The 21,466-nt window shown below is 39.8% G+C and overlaps 1 protein-coding gene across 12 annotated transcripts in view; it reads right to left on the bottom strand.

Annotated features, from left to right (window-relative positions):
• The window catches only part of Vezt (vezatin, adherens junctions transmembrane protein), a 72,233-nt gene that overhangs the window by 8,420 nt on the left and 42,347 nt on the right, over positions 1 to 21,466 (bottom strand). For 5 of the 12 annotated variants that reach the window (XM_040755023.1, XM_040755025.1, XM_040755026.1 and 2 more), the window contains 5 exons: positions 13,993 to 14,324; positions 11,520 to 11,713; positions 9,623 to 9,723; positions 8,996 to 9,203; positions 3,451 to 5,973 (listed from right to left, as the gene is read on the bottom strand). In XM_040755023.1, the coding sequence (XP_040610957.1) occupies positions 5,411 to 5,973; positions 8,996 to 9,203; positions 9,623 to 9,723; positions 11,520 to 11,713; positions 13,993 to 14,324 (1,398 nt within the window). In that variant the 3' untranslated portion in view covers positions 3,451 to 5,410. The other 7 variants (XM_040755031.1, XM_040755029.1, XM_040755030.1 and 4 more) reach the window with 3 other exon arrangements.

The following is a 21,466-nucleotide window of genomic DNA, read 5'->3' as shown; positions in this document are numbered from 1 at the left end:
GTGGGAAGAAAACAGCAGAGTGAAAATGAAATCTAGGGTCACTTCTCAGCAACACTCCGTTATTAAATGTATCAGAAGTTGACTTTTCCTATGCTTAACATTCAAGCACTATGTCATTTACTATATGAATTAGGATATTACTTTTTTAATAAACTGAGGTATACATTTATAAGCAGATCTTACTCTTCAGCCTCCAAAGCATCATTTCTTTTTAAATTTCTAAGAAATTAGAAATGCCATTTAGAATTCAGAGAATCTGAGTTTTCCTGAGAAAGCTTTCCCAACATGATGAGGGTGAATGATAGGCCTTAGAAGAGCTAGTACAGGAGCAGCTAAATGCTCAGCACATTGAAGAATCAACCAGCCATTGGAATTCTCTTGTATTTGTTATTAAAAAGAAATCTGGAAAATGGAGAATGGTAACAGCTCTAAGAGCTGTTAATAAGGTGATTCAGCCAACGGGTTCTCTATGAGAAGCTTGGAATTCCTTTGCTTTCTTTATTACCTAAAGGATGATCTCTCATAATTATTGATTTAAAAGATTGTTTTTCTCAGTATACCTTTACAAGAAAGTCAGAAAAATTTGCTTTAACCATGCCTACTTATAATAATTCTCAGCCTGTAAAGAGATATTATTGGAAGGTTCTCCCACAGGAAATGTTAAATAGCCCCGCCCCTGGTGCTAACATTTCATGTCAGTCATTGGAAATAATACATAAGCAATCTCTCAATCTACAGTTTACCATTATATGTACAATATTTTACTAGCTGACTCAAATGTAGATACCTGAAAAGAATGTTTAAAGAAGTAAAGAAAATTTTGCCTTGTTGGGGATTACAAATTGATCGTGAAAAAATATGAAGAGATTCTATTAATTATTTAGGATATAATGTAGGTCTACAGAAAATTAGACTCCCCCCCCCAAAAGGTTCAAATTAGGATACTGACTGCTGACACTTAATAACTTTGAAAGACTGCTAGGAGATATCTCCTATCTAAGGTTCACTATTGGAGTAGAAAAAAAATGAACTGAGTAATTTGTTCAAACCTTAGATGGTGACAAGGACTTAAATAGTCCAAGAGAATTATCAGCTGAAGCTAAGAAGGATTTGGCTGGTGGGAAACAAATTACAGGATGCTCATGTCAGTTTGGATCTAAAGCTTGACTGCATTTTGGTTATTTTACTCTCTAAGCTTTCTCCTACAGGAATGTTAATACAGAGGGAAGATATCTTAGAATGGATCTTTTTGCCACATAAACTGAGTAAAAAATTAAAAACTATGTGGAAAAGATCTGAATTGATTCTAAAAGGAAAATTGAGATTTCACCAATTAGCAAGAATAAACCCTGCAGAAATTGTAGTACCTTTTACTAATGATGAAATTGACAAATTATGGGGAGAAAGTGAACCTTGGCAAAGAGATTGCAGTAATCTTTTGGGAGAGATCAACAACACATATCCAAAGCAAGAGAATTCAATTCCTAAAGAGGACTAACTGGATCCTTCCCCATATTATGGGAAACACCAATATCTGAAGTTTCTGCATTCTAAACTGATGCAAATAAACCAGGAAAGGCAGGCCACAAATCAGAAAACTTAAGTAGAATGGATCAAAGCCCTTATGATTCTTTCCAAAAGTCAGAATTATATGCTATTCTCATGGTGTTAATGGATTTTGCGGACCTCTCAACATAGTTACTGATTTGCAATATGCAGAAAGAGTTGTTTTGCACATTGAAAGCACTAAATTTAAATTGGATAATTTATTTATTTAGTTACAAGAAATATTCAGGAATAGGAATCATCCCATATACATAACACATACCTGATCTCCAATGGGCCTGCTAGGTCCTCTAGCACAAAGTAATGCAGAAACTGATCAATTATCAATAGGAAATGAGCTGGAGGCCACAGAATTTCATAAAAAAACATTTCAATAGCAAGGGTTTGAAAAAGATTTTTCTATTACTTGGCAATAAGCCAAAGAAATTTACTTGTTCTTTATATAGCCAAACTCCACTACCTGCAGGAAGCAGCCCAAAGGGTACTCAAAGGAATGAAATCTGGCAGATGGATGTGTTCTATTTTATAGAATTTGGAAAATTAAAATATACACACCACACCTTTTATACCTATTGAGGATTTCAGTGGGCAACTACTTTGAGTTCTGAAAAGGCTGATTCGGTAATCACACACCTGATAGAAGTTATGGCCATCATGGGACACCTGTACAGATTAAGACTGACAATGCTCTAGCATATGTCTTTAGTAAAATGAAATGGTTTTTGCTTATTACAATATAAAACATATTACAGGTATACCACACAATCCTACAAGGCAAACAGTTATAGAAAGATGAAATCAAGCTCCAAAGGATATACTAAACAAACAGAAAGGGGTAATAAAGGCCCCAAAATAGACTGCATAATGCTTTCTAACTCTGAATTTTCTGAATACTGAAGAGCAAGGAACAAGGGTTGTGGAGAGACATTGGATAATAGAAAAAAAACTACAGAATTAAATCAGCCAGAATACTTTATAAAGATGTGTTGACCTCAGGATAGAAACCAGGATATGTTTCTGGTTAAGCATGGTTGTTTAACCTAAACTTTAAAACTAACAAATGCTTTTTATTTGATCAGATATAATTTGTCATGAGGGAACCTCCCCAAAGTTAGGGTGCAGTAAAGCCTGGCACCTGCTCTTTTTCTTTTCCTGATACGGATTCTTACTGTGTATGCAGTGGTCTTCCTTACTGTGCACCTGGAGTGTTGGCATTACACGCATGAGTCATGCCACACTCTGAAATCTATATTCTTAACATACTTATCAATTTGTCTTAAATGTTTGTTTTTTTCCTGACTTGCTTATCATCAGCTAACGAAGCAGATTCAGTTAGTTTTAATAAGGGCTTTATGTATAAAGTTAGATAACATAAATGGCTTGCAAAAGATAAATAAAAAAGCAGAGGATTGCAAATGAAGGATCAGGCTGGTCCCAGATTTGTCAGATATCAGGACCTTACAGAAGCATAGAAAAAGGCTTTGAGGCATGACAACAGATACCAGATCACTTATTGTCCCAATGTTCCCATCTGTAGACACACAAAGGGTAAAACTTCTGTCTTCATGAATGACCTAAACAGCATCCATTTTCCCTCTGAGTCCTAGATTAGTTCTGGTAAATCAAACTTTGGCAATGTCTGTATTAGAAGCTGTCAAAATACTCTTCCCAACAAGATTAATCATGCTGTAAAACTTGGAAAATACAAGTATAAGCTTTCTGCCAAAAATGGTTTACCCAGAAGGTTCTAGTCATCAAATGACAGCTATTAAGCCCAGTCAAGGAGAAGTGAGGTAGCCTCAGGAAAGCGTGTGTAAGGACGTCCACTTGTGTCCCATCAGTCTGTCCACACACAACATGTACTCATGCAAGAAGTACAAATGCTAAGCAGGGGATCTTAGACTTTATTGGGCATAAACAGTACCTCGGTTTTGTACTAAAACATCCAGTAATTACAGAGAGCATGGCTTAAAGTCTGCATTAAAAAAAAATAGGACTTCTGGTTTATTATCACCCAGGCATCCACGAAAACAACCAAGGAACATCGACTTAGAATATTAAAAGAGAAAATTAGTCACAGAGAAAACAAAGCTGTATATTGGAAATATTTTCAAAGGCCAAAGAAATATGAAAGCTATTATCTAAAAAGAACATTACTTAAAGTCACAATATCATTAATCATGACTTCAAAAAGCAGTTTTCATGAAACTAAATATAAGAGCTTATGAACAAAACATGAGACTGGAAGAATGGGAATTCTGCTTAAACTTTGTATTTCAAAATTTGAAAACATCAGCTCAGAGAGCACAAAGCTGATAAAATAGTGTAAACAGATTTCTGTTAATTTGTTGTCATTGATTCAAAACACTAAAAGAATTAAAATGATTAAATTCCAATTTTTCCTGGGTTGTAAGTTAAAGGAATGCTTAGCAAAATTTCCCTAATAAGTTCTGTATCTAGGGGAAATGGCGTTGTAAACAATAATTTAAGAAAGGAAAATTGTGTTATTTAGGAATACAGAAGTCAGTTACAACATAGGAGGTTCTCTTTTTCTTGAAATTTAGCTATTTCCATGTCCAATTTAAGGTACTGCTCCTGAAATGTTAACACTGTTAATTATCAGATAAAGGCATAAGCACTAACAGTCCAAAGTCTACTCATATAAAGTAGAAGATTTTCCTCAGGATAAAAAAATAGTTACCTAAACAACAGCAATAACAAAACTTGAATATAAGTAACTTCCCTCACTAAAAGCAGTAAGGAATTCAGGAATTTACATACTTCCCTTCTAGACCAGCAGCATGAGTTGAGTTTTTTCTTACATTCCTCCCAAATAATGTCTATAAACTCGGTAAGTGCACAGTAATATGCTTTGGAAAGAGAATATTCCTGGAAATGTTATTGAAAATACAATCAAAGCACAAAGCAGATGACACTGGTCTATAGAAAGTATCATGGAAAGACAGGTTCACAATGAACTGCGAAGGGCAAGATTACTTTCCAAGAAAGCTGACATGTTTCCTGAGTCTTAGTAAGATAGGTCAGGCTAGAAAACAGCATTGGGACCTACTCATGAAGAGGCACAGTTGTCTCTAAGTAAACGACAGATAAAGGGACTTTCTGCAGGGCTGGAACGGGGGACTTTGACGTAATCACGCCTCTGACATCATCTCTTTGAGCTGTAGCAGGAGTGAACAAAAAAACCCTAGAAGGGTCTTTCTTAAAATGGCACAATATTTTCCTTCAGAGATTGTTTGACACCTTAAAATGATCACACATGAAAATAAGGAACAGGAAATAGGCCCTAGCCCACACACCTTTGAAACTACTTTAAAGTTCCAAACCCAGCACACATCAGTTGTAGTAATTAAATATTTTTATTCAGAACCTGTATCTTTGTTTTAGGAGTGGTATAAACAAAATAAAATACGAACAACATATTAACATGATCGCTGCAGTTACACACTGCAAGGACACAGTAGAAAGAGCTCATTCTAAATGTTTATGCTCTGCAATCATCCTAGTTACCTTATGGCAGCAAAGTTTGGCAACAAAATGATAAATTCATTTCTTATTAAAAGTACTTAAAGAATTGCCAAGATTATCAGTTGTGCCATAAATATAACAGCAGTTTATTAAAAAATGATCTTACCTCCCTCTCCTATTCCTAAAAGACCCGCCTAAACAGGAGTCTAGTAATTTCAGGTCAGGTCTTCGAATCAGGTCTTGCCCTGTAAACCCACTCTTCACTTTGTACACGGTAAACACAGACTCATTTCCCTTTCCAGTCTTGACGCTAACACACTTTTGAGAACGACAACCAAGCATCACTTCATCGTGGCTTTTATTTGTCCTCCACCTCATTTTCACTCCCTTCAGCTGTCTGTTCCTCCTCCTCATCGCCAAAAGTCTGTTCTTGCATGGTGGTGAATGACAGAGATCTGGCAGCCACTTCTGCAGCCAGGCCAGCAGTGAAGGTGAACTCTGGTGACAACTGCAGTCGGGCTAGCCTCTGTTTAATGGAGAGCTGTAGTGAGTCCCTGGGAGTTGGAGGGGCAGTAGCCCCAGCAGCAGCAGCAGCAGCAGTGTGAGGAGACTCAGCCTCGCTCTCACACTGGTAGGACATGCTTTCTTCAGTTCCTCGAAGCAGGGCTTCGTTTTCAGAAGCGCCTGTATTTTCATCCTCGGGAGGGCTATCACATACAAACTCAGCGCCTTTATTTTCATCCTTGGGAGGGCTATCACATACAAACCCAGTCCTATTTCTTTCAGTGTCACGTGTAGAGGGCTTATTATTTTCCTCTTCAGTACAATTGCTATCGACTTTTCCTGTATCTGAATTCATGGGTGTTTCTGAATTACTTACAGATTCCACTGGGTCTACAGGAGACAAGGATGTCAACACAGCTTCAAAGAACAAAAAGAGGAAAAGAAAAGAAAAAAACAAAAATAACTAAGGACCCAATGACTTTAAACCTCCAGTAGCTTTTTAAAAAAGGAGCAACAAATAAACAAAAATTCAATAAAGCTTTCTAGTAAAATAAATGTAACTTTATAAAATGGGAATGTTATGACATAAAATGAGACAGGAACTTGCTGAAGAGTCTGAAGTTCAAAGGCAGTGGCTCTCGAAGTATGGTCCTTGAATCAGCAGAACCATCTATCACTTAGGACGCTGTTGAAACAAATTCTAGAGTCTGACCACAGACAGGGAACTGGGGCAGGCATGCTTACAAGCCGCCCACTTGACTCTGATGTACACTAATGCTTGGGGACTACTGCCATTAAAGGAATGCACAGTATGGTTTTCACCACAAAGATAAAAAGTCTAATGTAACCCAGATAACAGCATGTTCATCACATATATTTACACTGGAACATACAATTCAACTTACTTGTCAACAACCTAACAGAACCTGAATGGAAGTAAAGTATTCTACATTTTGTTATGCTACAGAGAACACAAATGAAATAAAATCTGCATTCAAGATCAACTACCAAACAAAGTATAATACATAAATATCACATAGATCCATACAGTAGAATTTGTCCTTGCAAGAAAAATGAAGGTTTAGTTAGCCCCTCTTGGTGTTAGTAGGCAGTGGATTGCTTGCTAGGCAGTCTCTCCTCCCAGCATGAGGATTAGTACAATACAAGACATTATGAAGCATGACAGAAGGAAAAAAGCGTATCTTGAGGATCTGGCGTATATTTAAAAAGCATTTGTGGAAAACGTGTCCATTTCCAAGAAACATCCCTATGCTGCAGTAACTCCACTAGGGAAGCAGCAACAACAGACACATGGCCACAGCAGGTTCCAGTGTAGGCTTTCCCTTTCTAATTCCATTCGGACTTTACCCCTGTAGGCAGAGATGAAAACAACTCTGGAAGACGTACTGACATTTTTATGGGAAAGCATTTTTCTGGCATCAGTAGATCTTTACTTATTTTCACAAACTATATAGCATTGCTGCCTTTTCAAATGCAAAAGGAATCAAAAGCATGTTCCTGAAAATGAGACCCATTACTCTCATTTGCCCACAATGTCAATCGATAGGTAACTTTGCACTGCGTAATAACAAAAGATACAATCTTACAGATAATGCTATCTTCAGCATTTCTGCACACTCTTGTTCATAAATATGCTAGGTCTTCACAAGTGTACCATATTACAAGTCATGATCATTGCTAACTGAATGAGGGAGCGGAATATGTAGAGGGAAGGGTCAGCCGACGACAATGTTAGGATGGAAGTCTCTAGGGCAGTGTTAGGATGGAAGTCTTTAGGGAAGCAGATAGTTTTTGTTTGTTGATCTGTGTGCTACATGCAGGAGTCATTAGTGTCAGGTGTCTGACTGGTACTCGATAACTACTTGCTGAGTCAAAATTTGCTGAATGAATACTGTTGGAGGATAAAAGCTAGAAAAAAGGACAGAAATTTAGAGACTAAAAGCCCTGAATGCAGAAACTGTTCATGTAAAAAAGATAATCACCAATCTCTAATCCATAAACACGCTGATTACGGAATTCTTGTGCTGCTTCTGGGAAGGCACCATTTCTTTGCTCTGCTGTTCAAGCCTTCCTTTATATCCCAGCTACATGTCTCTCTAATGGGAAAGTGGACAGTGGCAGGAGAGGTGGGTGGTTGAGGAGTCACAGAGGAGACACTGGTAGAGATGACAGAGTTCTTGGTCAGAGCCCAGCATACATTTTCCTCATGAATATAAACAGTAGGTCTGTGGGACTAATCTAACTAGATAAATGTAAGTTGAGAAAGATACCTTTATTAGAAATACTGGGAAATACAAAGTGGACACAATAGATTCCGATGCTGGAAAGGCTAATGTAATAAGAAAGGTGGAACCCCTGTAGCTTAAGACAGAATGAATGAGCTGTTCGAGTTTGAACAAAGTCTGAGATATGTTACAAGATAGCTTAGAGGAGAAAAGGTACTGAAGTGGAAGTCGTCTAAGGGGCTATTCTAATAGACAAACATAATCTAGTGGGGATCTAGGTTCTAAAGGGAGCCAATGGAACAGCAAAGAAAGATGAAACCAACAAATAAAGATTGGGATGGTGAGAAAGGTGAGGCTTCATAAGAGAGAACAGGAGAACCCTAAGGAACTTTCCAACTAGATGACCTATATACTTCTAGTAAGAAAGGGAAAGGCAGGCAACTGTGTTTGAGGGTCCATAAAGACACTCTAAAATGGATGGAAGGCCCATTCTACCTTCTTATAAGTTCACAGGAATTAATTCAACTGAGAATGAACTAAGTTGACTTTCCAATATCAAGTCTCTCTTCATTCCTTCTTTGGCCTCCCTTAAAGCATGACTGAAGAAAAAAGTGAGAGTAACATAAAGAAGTTTAAGGCTAGCCAACACCACCCAAACTTGATTATGGAGTCACCCCAGCTTCCATCTACTTCACTAATGTAAATGAAGTGGCCAAGTGGCCTCATCTTTATGCATTTTCAGCATTAAACAGTTACTAATGGTGAGTTTTAATGAAGCACTTTAAACAGAGAACACTGCTTATCATCTCAAATTCATTACTTCCTTTTGTCTGTCCCCCAAAAGGGGCTTGCTATGTAGGTCTAGGCAGGACAAACTTGCAGCCACAGCTGGTCTCAAACTCATGATCTTCCTTGCTGGAATTACAGCGACACCAAAGCCAGCTCAATATATTTAACTTAATGCCCACTCTGAAAGAAAGCCACCAAATAACTAGGTAACTGATGAAAAAGCGTGACTTCACAGTCTTGGTGTGACTACACAGCGTTCTTCTCTTGATCAGATTGATTTGGCTTCTACATGAGAGTACTACACTAACTGGAGGACCCAGAGTTCTACCCTTCAGACAGCACTCATGGTTCAAACAGAAAAGACTCCTGCCACTGAAACAACCTGGACTGCAGTCTGTGCTTACCGTGGTCACTGAACAGAAGTTGCTTCCATTTTTGCCTTTCTGCCTCCGAAGCTTTCATTCCCAGCACAGACTTTAACTCCTGCAGCACCCTCCTGGATTCCTCCTGCTCCCGCTTCTGTCTCTCTTTGTCTTCTTGAGACAAGTGATATAAATCATCCTTTCGGAATTCACTTTCTATGTCTATGTCATCCACATACGCTTCTAATTCCTGAAAATGGACCAAAGACAAAGAACTTGCAGCAGACAGTCTCTAACAATGTTCACTACCTGCAGCTCTGCACCCTGGAGGACTTTCTCTTGGGGCAGTCATTATGGGAATTAGGAGAAAGGCAACAGATGCATCTACTGCTAAATTAAAATCTTCAAAAAGCTTAACAGTGGATACTAAAAAGTTCTAGATGACAAAGTCTAATGCTGTCATTGGCTATTTTCTACTCTAAGTCAATGAATCAAATTCAAGGCACTAAGAGCTGAATATTTTGATATAAATTCATATTACACTGTAGTCTTAACCTAATTAGAAGCAGAAATCCAACAATTTATCTGACAGTACCCATGTCACTTAAGATAAAGTAGGCAAATTGTATGAACCTAGTCTTCAGGGAAACCAGCACCTTTCACCCTTACCTGCTCCTCAGGGATAGGGTCTCTGTCTTCAATGTGCAGAGTAGGGCGCATCAAGGGTGCCGCAGTGCAGTGTGGGTTTTCACACACTACTTCAGGCTTGCCTTTAAAAAGGGGTTGGGGGGGTGGCGGCAGAATAAAGATGAGCAACAGGCCATCAGAACAACAGGAGTGAACATCAAATGATATGACATTCTTGGCACCGACACCTTGCTAATTTCATAGTCCAACTTTCTATTTTTCCCTGATTTTCTTGTTTTGAGGCAGGCTCTTCATAGGAGCCCAGGTTAGTCTTAAACTAATGATATTCCTTTCTTAAGTTCATGAGTGTTAGAATTTTGATGCGTACTACCATACGTAAATTGTTCTGGCTAAAATGTCTTAGTTGTGAAAATTAGAGACACCAAAGTTTATAGTAATAGAAGTATATGTACCACTTGGCTTTAAGTTAAACTCTTGGGGCCATAGTGTCTGCCACATGCTAGATGACATACAAATACGTCACTCTCACAAAATATTTTGTTCATAGTGTTGGCATGATGTTAAAACAGATCATTACTCTTTCACATAAAAAAATGAAGATTACAGGGCATGGTGGTATACACCTTTTATCTCAGTACTAGAGAGGCAGAGGCAGGCGACTCTCCAAGTTTGAGCTAGCCTGGTCTACAGAGTGAGTTTCAGGACAGTCAGGGTTACAGAGAAACTCTTTGTCTCAAAAAACAAACAAAAAATAATAAAAGAAGTCAAAGATCAATCTTACATTATTTTTATTTTCCCATTTTAACTCAGAATTGGAAATGAGTTCCACAAGTAAATATTTTCACCTGCTCACGCAGCTGAGTTTACCCTTAATGAATTGAATTTAAAATTGGTATTTAATCACACGATTATACGTGTATATATGTAATCATAAATATAGTTATATTATATATATATATAATCATAATTTTCATCATTGTCTATACTTAAGAGGCATATGCCTATAAAACCAGAGGTGGAGGCAGAAGGATTGGGAGTTCAGAGTCATTTTCAGCCTCATAGTGAATTCAAGGATAGCCTGGGGTACAAGAGATCCTGCTTCAAACCACATCAGCTATAGCACCAGTCTTTTTACTTTTTGAGACAAAGTCTCCCTATGTAGTCCTGGCTGTCCTGGAGCTTACTATGTAGACCAGGCTGGCCTCAAACTCAGTGATCCTCCTGGCTCTGCCTCCCGAGTGTTTGGGATTAAAACTGTGGGCCAACACATCTGGCTTAAATCAGTTCTTTTTATCACTAGACCTGTAAGAGTTCTGATAGTAGAAATACTATCAACATTTCCCCCTTCATTTCTGTTTTTATAAAAGGATATGTGATACCCTGAACATTTAAATCACTATGTATTTTATATTAAAATAGGAGTCAAGTCTTTGAATTAATTCTCTCTCTATATATATATATATGTATATATATTTAATTATCTCTATGTTTTCTTTTGATTAAGTGAAGAACTTTTATTTTGTTTTTCAAGACAGGGTTTCTCTGTGTAACAGCTCTAGCTGTCGTAGAACTAGTTCCGTAGACCATAGAGATCCATCTGTCTCCTGAGAGCTGTGATTAAAGGTGTGCCCCACCACTGACCTGCCAAGAACTTTTATGAAACCAGTTTACTCATGTCAACAGGCAGGCCATAGACTAGAACCCCAGCAGAATGGAGTGGATGTATTTGACAAGCAGCTGCTGAAAATAATCCACAGGTACCTTTTAAAATTTAAGTTAGAAACAATCTTACTTTACATATCAGTCCCAGTTTCCTCTCTCTCCTGTCCTCCCATGCCCCCACCATCTCCCCCCCCATCCACTCCTCTCATGGGGGATCAAAGGCTGTCGCATCATATGGGGCAGGACCGACAGGTACCTTTTTTACCTGTATTCCTCCGCAGCAGTTTGTCCACTTGAGAAATGGCTTCTTCCCAGCAACTGTTGCTAGCCTGCACATGCGGCTCAATCAGTTTCAGCTTCTGTTCTAGTATCGGGTAAGCCTCTGATAGCAGTTCCTGTGTTTCTTTAGTGCAAACAAGCTTTTCAAGTTCATCTTCAAGAATTATTACTCTGGGCAACACAGAAAAACAGAAATAGATTTTTAAAATATGAAATGGAAAATTTATCATTTTAAGAGGATTATTTTAAGAAATTAAACCTATAAATTAAAAAACAATTCAAGCCAGGAGGTGGTGGCACATGCCTAATCCCAGGCCTGGGGAGGCAGAGGCAGGTGAATCTCTGTGAGTTCCAGGACAGCAGAGCTACACAGAGAAACCTTGTCTCTAAAAAAAAAAAAAAAAGAGACAAATGGTGGTAAGAGTTGTTCAACAATGTGTATGTATTTGCTACCACTGAATAGTACGCTTATAAATGATTGAGTGAGGCTGGAGATGTAGCTCAGTGATAGAGTACTTGGTTAGGAACCTAAAAAAACCCCTCAGAAACAAATGAAAATTTATAAGGAGTATTATGTAATATATTCAGCAAGTGTTTCTTACATACACATTAGACAATTTCTGATTTAAAAGAATACATTAAGCCCATCTCCTACTTTTAAGAAATTAACCAGGAAAATTATACACACATACATATATATGTTGACATTATACATATATACATTATATAAAATATATATAAGTATATTTAAAAAAATGATCTGTAGATTATTTGGTGCCTACAGAGTCAGAGGAGGATGCTGGATCTCCTTGGAGTTCAGGATGAAAATTTCTCTCATAACTTACATTCATGGGGCTGGAGTTAGCGTACTGGAGTGTGTACCCATTTGGGGTCATGCACAACCATTTGTAACTTCAGCCCTAGAGTATCTAACACCATCTTCTGGCCTCTGCTGGCACCTGCATGTAAGTGCACAGACACATGCATAAAAAATAAGTCTTTTTTGGGGGGGTTTCGAGGCAGGGTTTCTCTGTGGCTTTGGAGGTTGTCCTGCATGTAGACCAGGCTGGTCTCAAATGCACAGAGGTCAGCCTGCCTATGCCTCCCAAGCGCTGGGATTAAAGGTGTGCGCCACCAACGCTGGCTAAATAATAAATCTTTGAACACATACATGCACACACACACACACACACACACACACACTCTCACACTCTTATTCTGTCAGTTCTGTTGTTCTAGAGAACCATTTCTAATACACTTGGATAATCCAACCTTTGCTCCCACACATGTGGACATGGCCTTACTGTCCAGGTTACCATCTTAGAGTAATACCTCCAATGCCCACCTGAGTTTACATTTCTGGTTTTGTTTATCTCATCTTCCTTCATCCTACTTCAGTTAGCCTTTTTAGTTTATTGAGCAGTCTAGGCCTTTGGGCCCACTTCCTTATCTCACATCTGATTTATGCATTTCCCCTTCCACTCCTTGACTGACATCCTGGGTCACATACATAAGTCTATCAGCTGCAATAGTATCACTTCAGTAAATCCCAGGGAGCTCCCTGATTGCCAGTACAACTTATCCACCTATTTGCTGCCATATACTGTGAATATTTCACATTTGTTATAAAAATTCATTGGGAATAACTATATTCAGGTGTACTTTGATTCAATTCTTTCTTCTCTTTTTGGAGACAGGGTCTCTCTATACATAGAGCTCTAGCTCTTCTGCAACTCGCTCTGTAGATCAGGCTGGCCTCGAACTCACACAGATCCACATGCCCCTGCCTCCAGAGTGCTGGGATTAAAGGCATTCAGCACTAAACCTGGTTTATTTAATTTTTAAAATGTGAAAATTTCCATTTAGAAATAGATGAGAAAAATATTTGCAGCTATTAAAAACACACGAAAGCTAACTATGAACATTTGGAAACTACAGCTGAATGTCAATATTATGCAAAGTAGAAGGCGAATAAATACAAAACTGTGCACACCATCCTTTACTGAGGCCACAGAGTTTGTTCTGTGCTCTAGAAGTATTTCCAAAGCTGCTGTGATGTGTTTAGACAGTAGCAAAGCATTACACTCCAGCTATATACAGGGTATATATACTCTTGTATCTACTTCTTGCAGACCATGGGTTCTGGTTTAAAGTCCTACCTTAAGAGGGCTAAAAAGATGCTTATTTTTGACAATTCTCTCCATTTTACCTCCCAAAGACAAGAAGAATCTGCCTTCTACTGAAACCAGAAAAAGAAAAAACTACAAATGATTCTCTTAAACCACAGTGCTTATACACCATTATTTCCCTGATACCTCATCCCCACAGACCATCCTTCATGCTCCGTTTTGTTTCCTCTATCTAGTGAGGGCACCAGAAACAGTAAACATGGAATGAAGACGACATTTGTTTATCCCTGCGATGCTTCCTCACGCAGCTTCTAAACTTACTCATTCAGCAGGGCCTTCAGGTGGAGCTGTAAGCTGCGCACTGCTGTGTGAACATTATTCAGTTCTCTTGACTTCTGCTGAGTTTTGGATAAACGCTGGGGTACCGACTGGTGCTGAGTTTCAAAGTACCGAAAGAACTCGTAGCTGCGCTTCAGTTCTTCCAAGCAGGCAGAATGAGCATGAGGTAGACCTTGAGTCACATCAGACAGGATTCGGTGAGGCAAGAGAGCCTCAGTAACTAAGGGCCCCGAAGGCAAATTAGACGTAGAAAGTAACAGGGCTAAACGCCTGAAGAACTCTGAACTCTGTGCCACCCAGAGTTGGAACAAAACCTGAGAAAGAGAGAGAGAGAAGGGGGTGGGGGAAGGAGAGAAAGAACATACTGATCAATACAAATATTGTCAGTATTCAAACTACAAATTTTTTTAACTTCCAACTTTAACTTTTCATGTAGCCACAGCTACATTATCCTAAATAATGACTAAACTGAACTTGAACATACTCTAGGATTAGCCAAGGACACTATTGAATTATGTAGTCGTAACACGTGAGGATTTAGGGTTCTAATACAGAATCAACACCTATATGTAATTCAGCAGTTCTACCCTAGATAGAAATGATCTGAGAATGGATGGAGGGCTGGAGAGATGGCTCAGTGCTCTTGCAGAGGGCCTGGATGTGATTCCCACCACCCACATGATGACTCACAAATGCCTGTAACTGCAGCTCCTGAGGAATGTGAAACCTTTGACTCTGTGTGGCATACACAGACATGTCTAATTAAAAATAACAAAGTGAAGCTGGCTATGGTGGCACATGCCTATAACCTCAGCACTTGGGAGACAGAGGCAGGCAGATCTGTTGAGTTTGAGGTCAGCCTGGTTTACACAGTGAATTTCAGGACAGTCAGGGATATACACAAAGAGACCCCGCCTCAAAAATTTATTAGAAATGAATGTTCCTTAAAAAAAAATTCAGGCTGGAGAGATGGCTTAGCAGGTAAAGCTACTATGAAGCCTGACCATTTGAGTTCTGTTTCCAATACACGGTGCAAGGAGAGGACTCCTACAAGATGTCCTCTGACCTCCACAGGAATGCTGTGGTATGTGTGCACCCACACACATATATCAAGAGTATGAGGCTGAAGAGATAACTGAAGAGCTCAGCAGTTAACAGCATTTGTTGCTCCTGCAGAGCACCAGGTTGGGTTCTATTTCCAGCACCCAGATGGCAGGCAGCTCATAACCATCTGTAATTCCAGTTCCAGCGGTCATGGGAAAGAAGCACTGCACACATGTGGTGCGTAGATATATGTGCAGGGAAAACATCCATACAGATCAAACAAACAAACAAACAAACAAACAAACAAACAAACAAACAAACAGGGATTTGGGGTTCAAGCCACCTGTGGTAGTTCACACCTTTAATGCCACTCAGGAGGCAGAGGCAAACAGATCTCTGCAAGTTCTAGGTCACTGAAGGCTACACAGTGAGATCTTCCTCAAGAATGAAAAGAAAAACAAATCAGGATTCAAAATGCTACTTTTTTTCTAAGAATAGCATGTCTGGAATGAAAACTGCAAACCTATTTTTTAAAAATTAACTTCAAAAATATTCTGTGTGTCCAATGTGTGACTATGTGCACATGAAAGTGTAAGTGGCTACAGAGTCCAAAGGAGGGTGTCAGACCCCTTGGGTAAGAGCCACAGGTGGCTGTGAGCCGCCTAACATAGGTATTGGGAACTGAACTTGGTCCTCAGCAAGAACATTATGTGCTCTTAACTCCGAGCCATCTGTCCAATATCTGTCCAATCTCTGTAAACTTATGCTTGAGAGACATAGCAGAAAGCAGACAACTAGGGATCTCTCCAGACAATAATCCTAACACAGGGACAACAGCCCCAAAGAAAACACATAAGGAAGTACTATAGCACCAAGAATAAGTGACAGACAACAGATCAAACTACTTCAGATAACTTAGATTCCAATTATCCACAACCTTGGAAATAGACACTCTTGAGATGACTTTGTTAAATGAATTTCAAAATTATGTAAATGGTGATACAATTCTACTTTTACGTATGTATATATGAGGGCATGCACATACATGAAGAAGACAGGGAAGAAAGCAAGAGATGGGAAGAACAGGAAGGTCTCTAAACACTTGGGAGGTGGAGACAGGAGCTTAGTACAGTCTGAGCAGCAGTCAGAGGATGCAGTCTGAGGATGCAGTCTGGGGATGCAGTCTGAGGATGCAGTCTGGGGATGCAGTCTGAGGATGCAGTCTGGGGATGCAGTCTGGGGATGTAGTCTGAGATGCAGTCTAAGCATGCAGTCTGAGGACAGGATCTCCCCTTTGGTCTGAGCATTGGTAGAGGTAAGAACTCTAGTGACTAGCTGCTGTTTCTCTGATCCTCAGCTTTCACCCCCTGACAGCTGACTATGAGTTTTTATTATTAAGAACAATTAGAACAAATGATCATGGGCTGCCCAGTCCCAGCTGATACATCTGTAACACAACTCCTGCAACTAAGGTTCAGACAACATCACTGAAGAGGGGCAGAAAGCTCCTAAGAGCGAGAATCCCAGGAATGCTGCTGTGACATTATGTTTCCTAGAAGTGACAGGGACGTGTTCACCCATGATACCTCAGCAACATGGCTGCATACATAAGCCCTGATGAAGCAAACAACACACATACACACACACATACACATACACACACACACACACACACACACACACACACACACACACACACACACAAAATACGGGAGCATACATTAGAATAACAAGTAAGGCAAAAGAGACCACAAGACAGAGCAAGGGGAGGTGTTGGAAAGGAAGAAAGTGAAGGGAGAAATGATATAATTACATAAGTAGCAAAATCAGTGAGACATCTTGATGACTTAACAAAAATAATTTACAGAGATGTAGAAATATCAAAATTGCTTCTCTGAGTTCTTCTTAAATAACAGTAAAGGGGCAAAGTAAAGGATGGTGAGATGGCTCAGTGGTTAATAACACTTGCTGCTCTTGAAGAGGGTATGGTTTTATTTCCAGTACCACATGTGAGCCACCATGTGGTGTTGGAAATCAAAGTTAAGTCAGGTTCTGGGGGATCCAACAACCTCTTCTGACTTCTGTGAACATATACGTGGTGCATAGATATACATGCAGGAAAACATTCATATACATAAAATAAATTTAAAAAGAAAGGAAAACTATAGGCTGTGGACTTTAAAATAAACAGCTATATAACAAACAAAATGCAGTGACCTTTTTAAAGGACTGTTTTAGGCATTTTGCAAGTCATCTCATTTAATCTAACACCTTAAAAAGCAGTTGTGGTAACCCTTTTTAAAGATGAGGTGTTTAAAGAATAGTTTAACTGTGGTAGGTTTATTCCCATTTTTCTGAGGAATCTCCATACTGATTTCCAAAGTGGCTGAACCAGTTGTCATTCCCACCAGCAATGGAGGAGTGTCCCCCTTTCACCACATCCTCTCCAGCATAAATTGTCATTGGTGTTTTTGATTTTAGCCATTCTGACAGGAGTGAGATGGTATCTCAGAGTTGTTTTGATTTGCATTTCCCGGATGGCTAAGGATGTTGAGCACTTTCTCAAGTGCCTCTCAGCCATTTTAGACTCCTCTATTGAAAACTCTCTATTTAGTTCTGCAGCCCACTTTTTAATTGGGTCCTTTGATGTTTTGGAGACTTGCTTCTTGAGTTCTTTGTAAATTTTGGAGATCAACCCTCTGTCAGATGTGGGATTAGTGAATATTTTTTCCCATTCTGTGGGCTGCCTTTTTGTCTTGCTGACTGTGTCCTTTGCCTTACAGAAGCTTCTCAGTTTCAGTAGGTCCCATTTATTAATTGTTGATCTCACTGTCTGTGCTACTGGTGTTATGTTCAGGAAGCTGTCTCCTGTACCAATTCGTTCAAGGGTACCGCCCACTTTCTCTTCTAAGAGATTCAGTGTGGCTGGATTTATGTTGAGGTCTTTGATCCATCTGGACTTAAGTTTTGTGCATGGCGATAAACATGGATCGATCCGCATTCTTCTACATGCCAGTCTCCAGTTATGCCAGCACCATTTGTTGAAGATGCTTTCTTTATTCCATTGTATATTTTTAGCTTCTGTGTCAAAGATCAGATGTTCGTACGTGTGTGGGTTAATACCCGGGTTTTCAATTCGATTCCATTGGTCTACCTGTCTATTTTTGTGCCAATACCAAGCTGTTTTCAGGACTATAGCTCTATAATAGAGCTTGAGGTCAGGGATGGTGATGCCTCCGGACGTTGCCTTGTTGAACAGGGTTGTTTTGGCTATCCTGGGTCTTTTGTTTTTCCATACAAAATTGATTATTGTTCTTTCAAGGTCTGTGAAGAATTGTGCTGGGATTTTAATGGGGATTGCATTGAATCTGTAGATTGCTTTTGGCAGGATTGCCATTTTTACTACATTGATCCTACCTATCCAAGAGCATGGGAGATCTTTCCATTTTCTGAGGGCTTCTTTAATTTCTTTCTTTAAAGATTCAAAGTTCTTACGATACAGGTCTTTCACTTGTTTGGTTAGCGTTACCCCAAGGTATTTTATGTTGTTTGTGGCAATTGTAAAGGGTGATGTTTCTCTGATTTCTTTTTCAGCCCTTTTATCATCTGTATATAGTAGGGCTACTGATTTTCTTGACCCAGCAACTCCACTCTTAGGCATATATCCAAAAGATGCCCATTCATACAACAAAGATGTCTGTTCCACTATGTTCATAGCAGCTTTATTTGTAATAGCCAGAACTTGGAAGCAACCTAAATGTCCCTCACTCGAAGAGTGGATAGAGAAAATGTGGTACATTTACACAATGGAGTACTATTCAGCAGAAAAAAATAATGGAATCATGAGATTCGCAGGCAAATGGATGACACTAGAAGAAACCATCCTGAGTGAGGTAACCCAGTCACAAAAAGAGAAACATGGCATGTACTCTCTCATATATGGATTTTAGACATAGATCTGGGGAGTACCAGCCTACAATCCTATGGCCAGAGAGTCTGGGAAACAGAAACTTCATTTAGTGGCTGATCGAAGAAGAGGCAGACTCCCTTGGTTAAGTAGTGAGCTGAACTCAAGAAAGCCAGTAACAGAGAGGGAGGACTGATGATCAAAGGGATTAAGACTGGGCTGGTTTAACCCCCAGAAACACCTGACCAGACAAAGGTTAACTCTTGAATCCCAGGCATCAGCCTGGGAAGCCAGCATGGGACTGATCAAGACCCCCTGAATCTGAGTGTCAGTGAGGAGGCCTAGGTAATCTATTGAGCCTTGGGCAGCAGATCAGTACCCATCCCAAGTATACACACGGACTTTGGACTCCCATAGAACAATGTGAGGTGCACTCTCACCCTGAACTCTTGGGGAAGGGTCTAGGCCCTGCCCTATATGAAATGACAGACTATGGACACCCCCATGGAGGGCCTCACCCTCCCTGGGGGAATGAGGGGATAATGGGGGGGGTTAGGGGAGGGCACGGGAGGAGGGGAAGGAATGGGAGAGGGACCTGGAACTGTCTTGTGAAGCAACCTCGTTTCTTATCCAAATTTAAACTGGAAAATAAAAAAAAAGAAATGGAAGAAAATATTAACAAAAATTAAAGAAATGGAGGAGAAGACAAATGAAAAATTGCAAAAAAAATCAAGCAGTGCATGGTTTGAAAGCTGGAATAGAAACAATAAGAAAACATAGTCTGAGGAAATTCTGGAAATAGAAAAGCTGGGTAAATGATCAGAAACTACATATACAATCATAGGCAACAGAATACAAGAGATGGAAGAGAGAATGCCAGGAATTGAAGATACACTAGGAGAAATAGATTCTTCAACCAAAGAAAATCTTAAGTCCAACAAATTCCTAACACAAAATATCCAGGTAGTATGGGACACCGTGAAAAGACCAAACCTAAGAATAGTAGGTACAGAAGAAGATAAAGAAAGCCACCTCAAAGGTGCAGAAAACATACTCAACAAACTCATAGAAGAAAACTTTCCCAACCTGAAGAAAGACATGCCAATGAAAGCCTGCATGGTACTGACCTAGGCACTCTGCATTATATGTGACAGTTGGTCTTATTGTGGGACTCCTAACAGTGGGAGCAAGGACTTTTTCTGACTCTTTTACTGGCTTTTGGGCCCCTACCATACTGGGTCACCTTGCCCAGCCTCAATACATGGGGAGGTGCTTAGTCTTACTGCAACTTGATATGACATGGTTTGTTGATACTCATGGGAGACCTGCTCTTTGCTAAACAGAAACAGAGGGGGGAATGGGTATGGGGGGGTGAGAACAGAGGAGGGGAGTGAGGGAGGTGAAACTGTGACTGAGATGTAAAATACATAAATAAACACAATTATTTAAAAAAAAAAAGCAAGAAAGAAAGTCTAGGAAGTCTGTCCTGGTCCCAAGTGAAAAATCATTCAGAGAAGAATGACGGTAAGAAATACCTAAAGTCGAGCCGGGCGGTGGTGGCACACGCCTTTAATCCCAGCACTCAGGAGGCAGAGGCAGGTGGATCTCTGTGAGTTCGAGGCCAGGCTAGACCGACAGCCTCCAAAACAATACAGAGAAACCCTGTCTTGTAAAAGCAAAAATAAAAAAAAAAAGAAAGAAATACCTGAAGTCTTTGTTTTCTGTAATTACCATCATTCTTTAAACATGCATATATCAAAATAGTATAACTTTGGATTATTATAGTCAGATGTTTGGCCTTAAAAATTGCTGGTGACTTTTATAAAGAAGAAGAGGCAGACTCCCTTGGTTAAGTACTGAGCTGAACTCAAGAAAGCCAGTAACAGAGAGGGAGGACTGATGATCAAAGGGATTAAAACTGGGCTGGTTTAACCCCCAGAAACAGCTGACCAGACAAAGGTTAACTCTTGAATCCCAGGCATCAGCCTGGGAAGCCAGCATGGGACTGATCAAGACCCCCCTGAATCTGGGTATCAGTGAAGAGGCCTAGGTAATCTATTGAGCCTTGGGCAGCAGATCAGTACCCATCCCAAGTATACACACGGACTTTGGACTCCCATAGAACAATGTGAGGTGCACTCTCACCCTGAACTCTTGGGGAAGGGTCTAGGCCCTGCCCTATATGAAATGACAGACTATGGACACCCCCATGGAGGGCCTCACCCTCCCTGGGGGAATGAGGGGATAACGGGGGGGGGGTTGGGGGGAGGGCACGGGAGGAGGGGAAGGAAAGGGAGAGGGACCTGGAACTGACTTGTGAAGCAACCTCGTTTCTTATCTAAATTTAAACTGGAAAATAAAATAAAAAAAATTTCAAAAAAAAAAAAGAATAGTTTAACTGAGGCCAATTAGGGGTCAGGGGTAAAATATAAATTTACCACTGCCAAATTACAAATCTCCCAAGTTATCCTTTCGAGAAGACTATTCTATTATAGAGTAAAACAT

This window comes from Mesocricetus auratus, unplaced genomic scaffold (assembly GCF_017639785.1).
Source record: "Mesocricetus auratus isolate SY011 unplaced genomic scaffold, BCM_Maur_2.0 Super-Scaffold_100011, whole genome shotgun sequence".
Lineage (NCBI taxonomy): Eukaryota > Metazoa > Chordata > Mammalia > Rodentia > Cricetidae > Mesocricetus > Mesocricetus auratus.
This window is presented reverse-complemented; position numbering and strand designations above follow the sequence as displayed.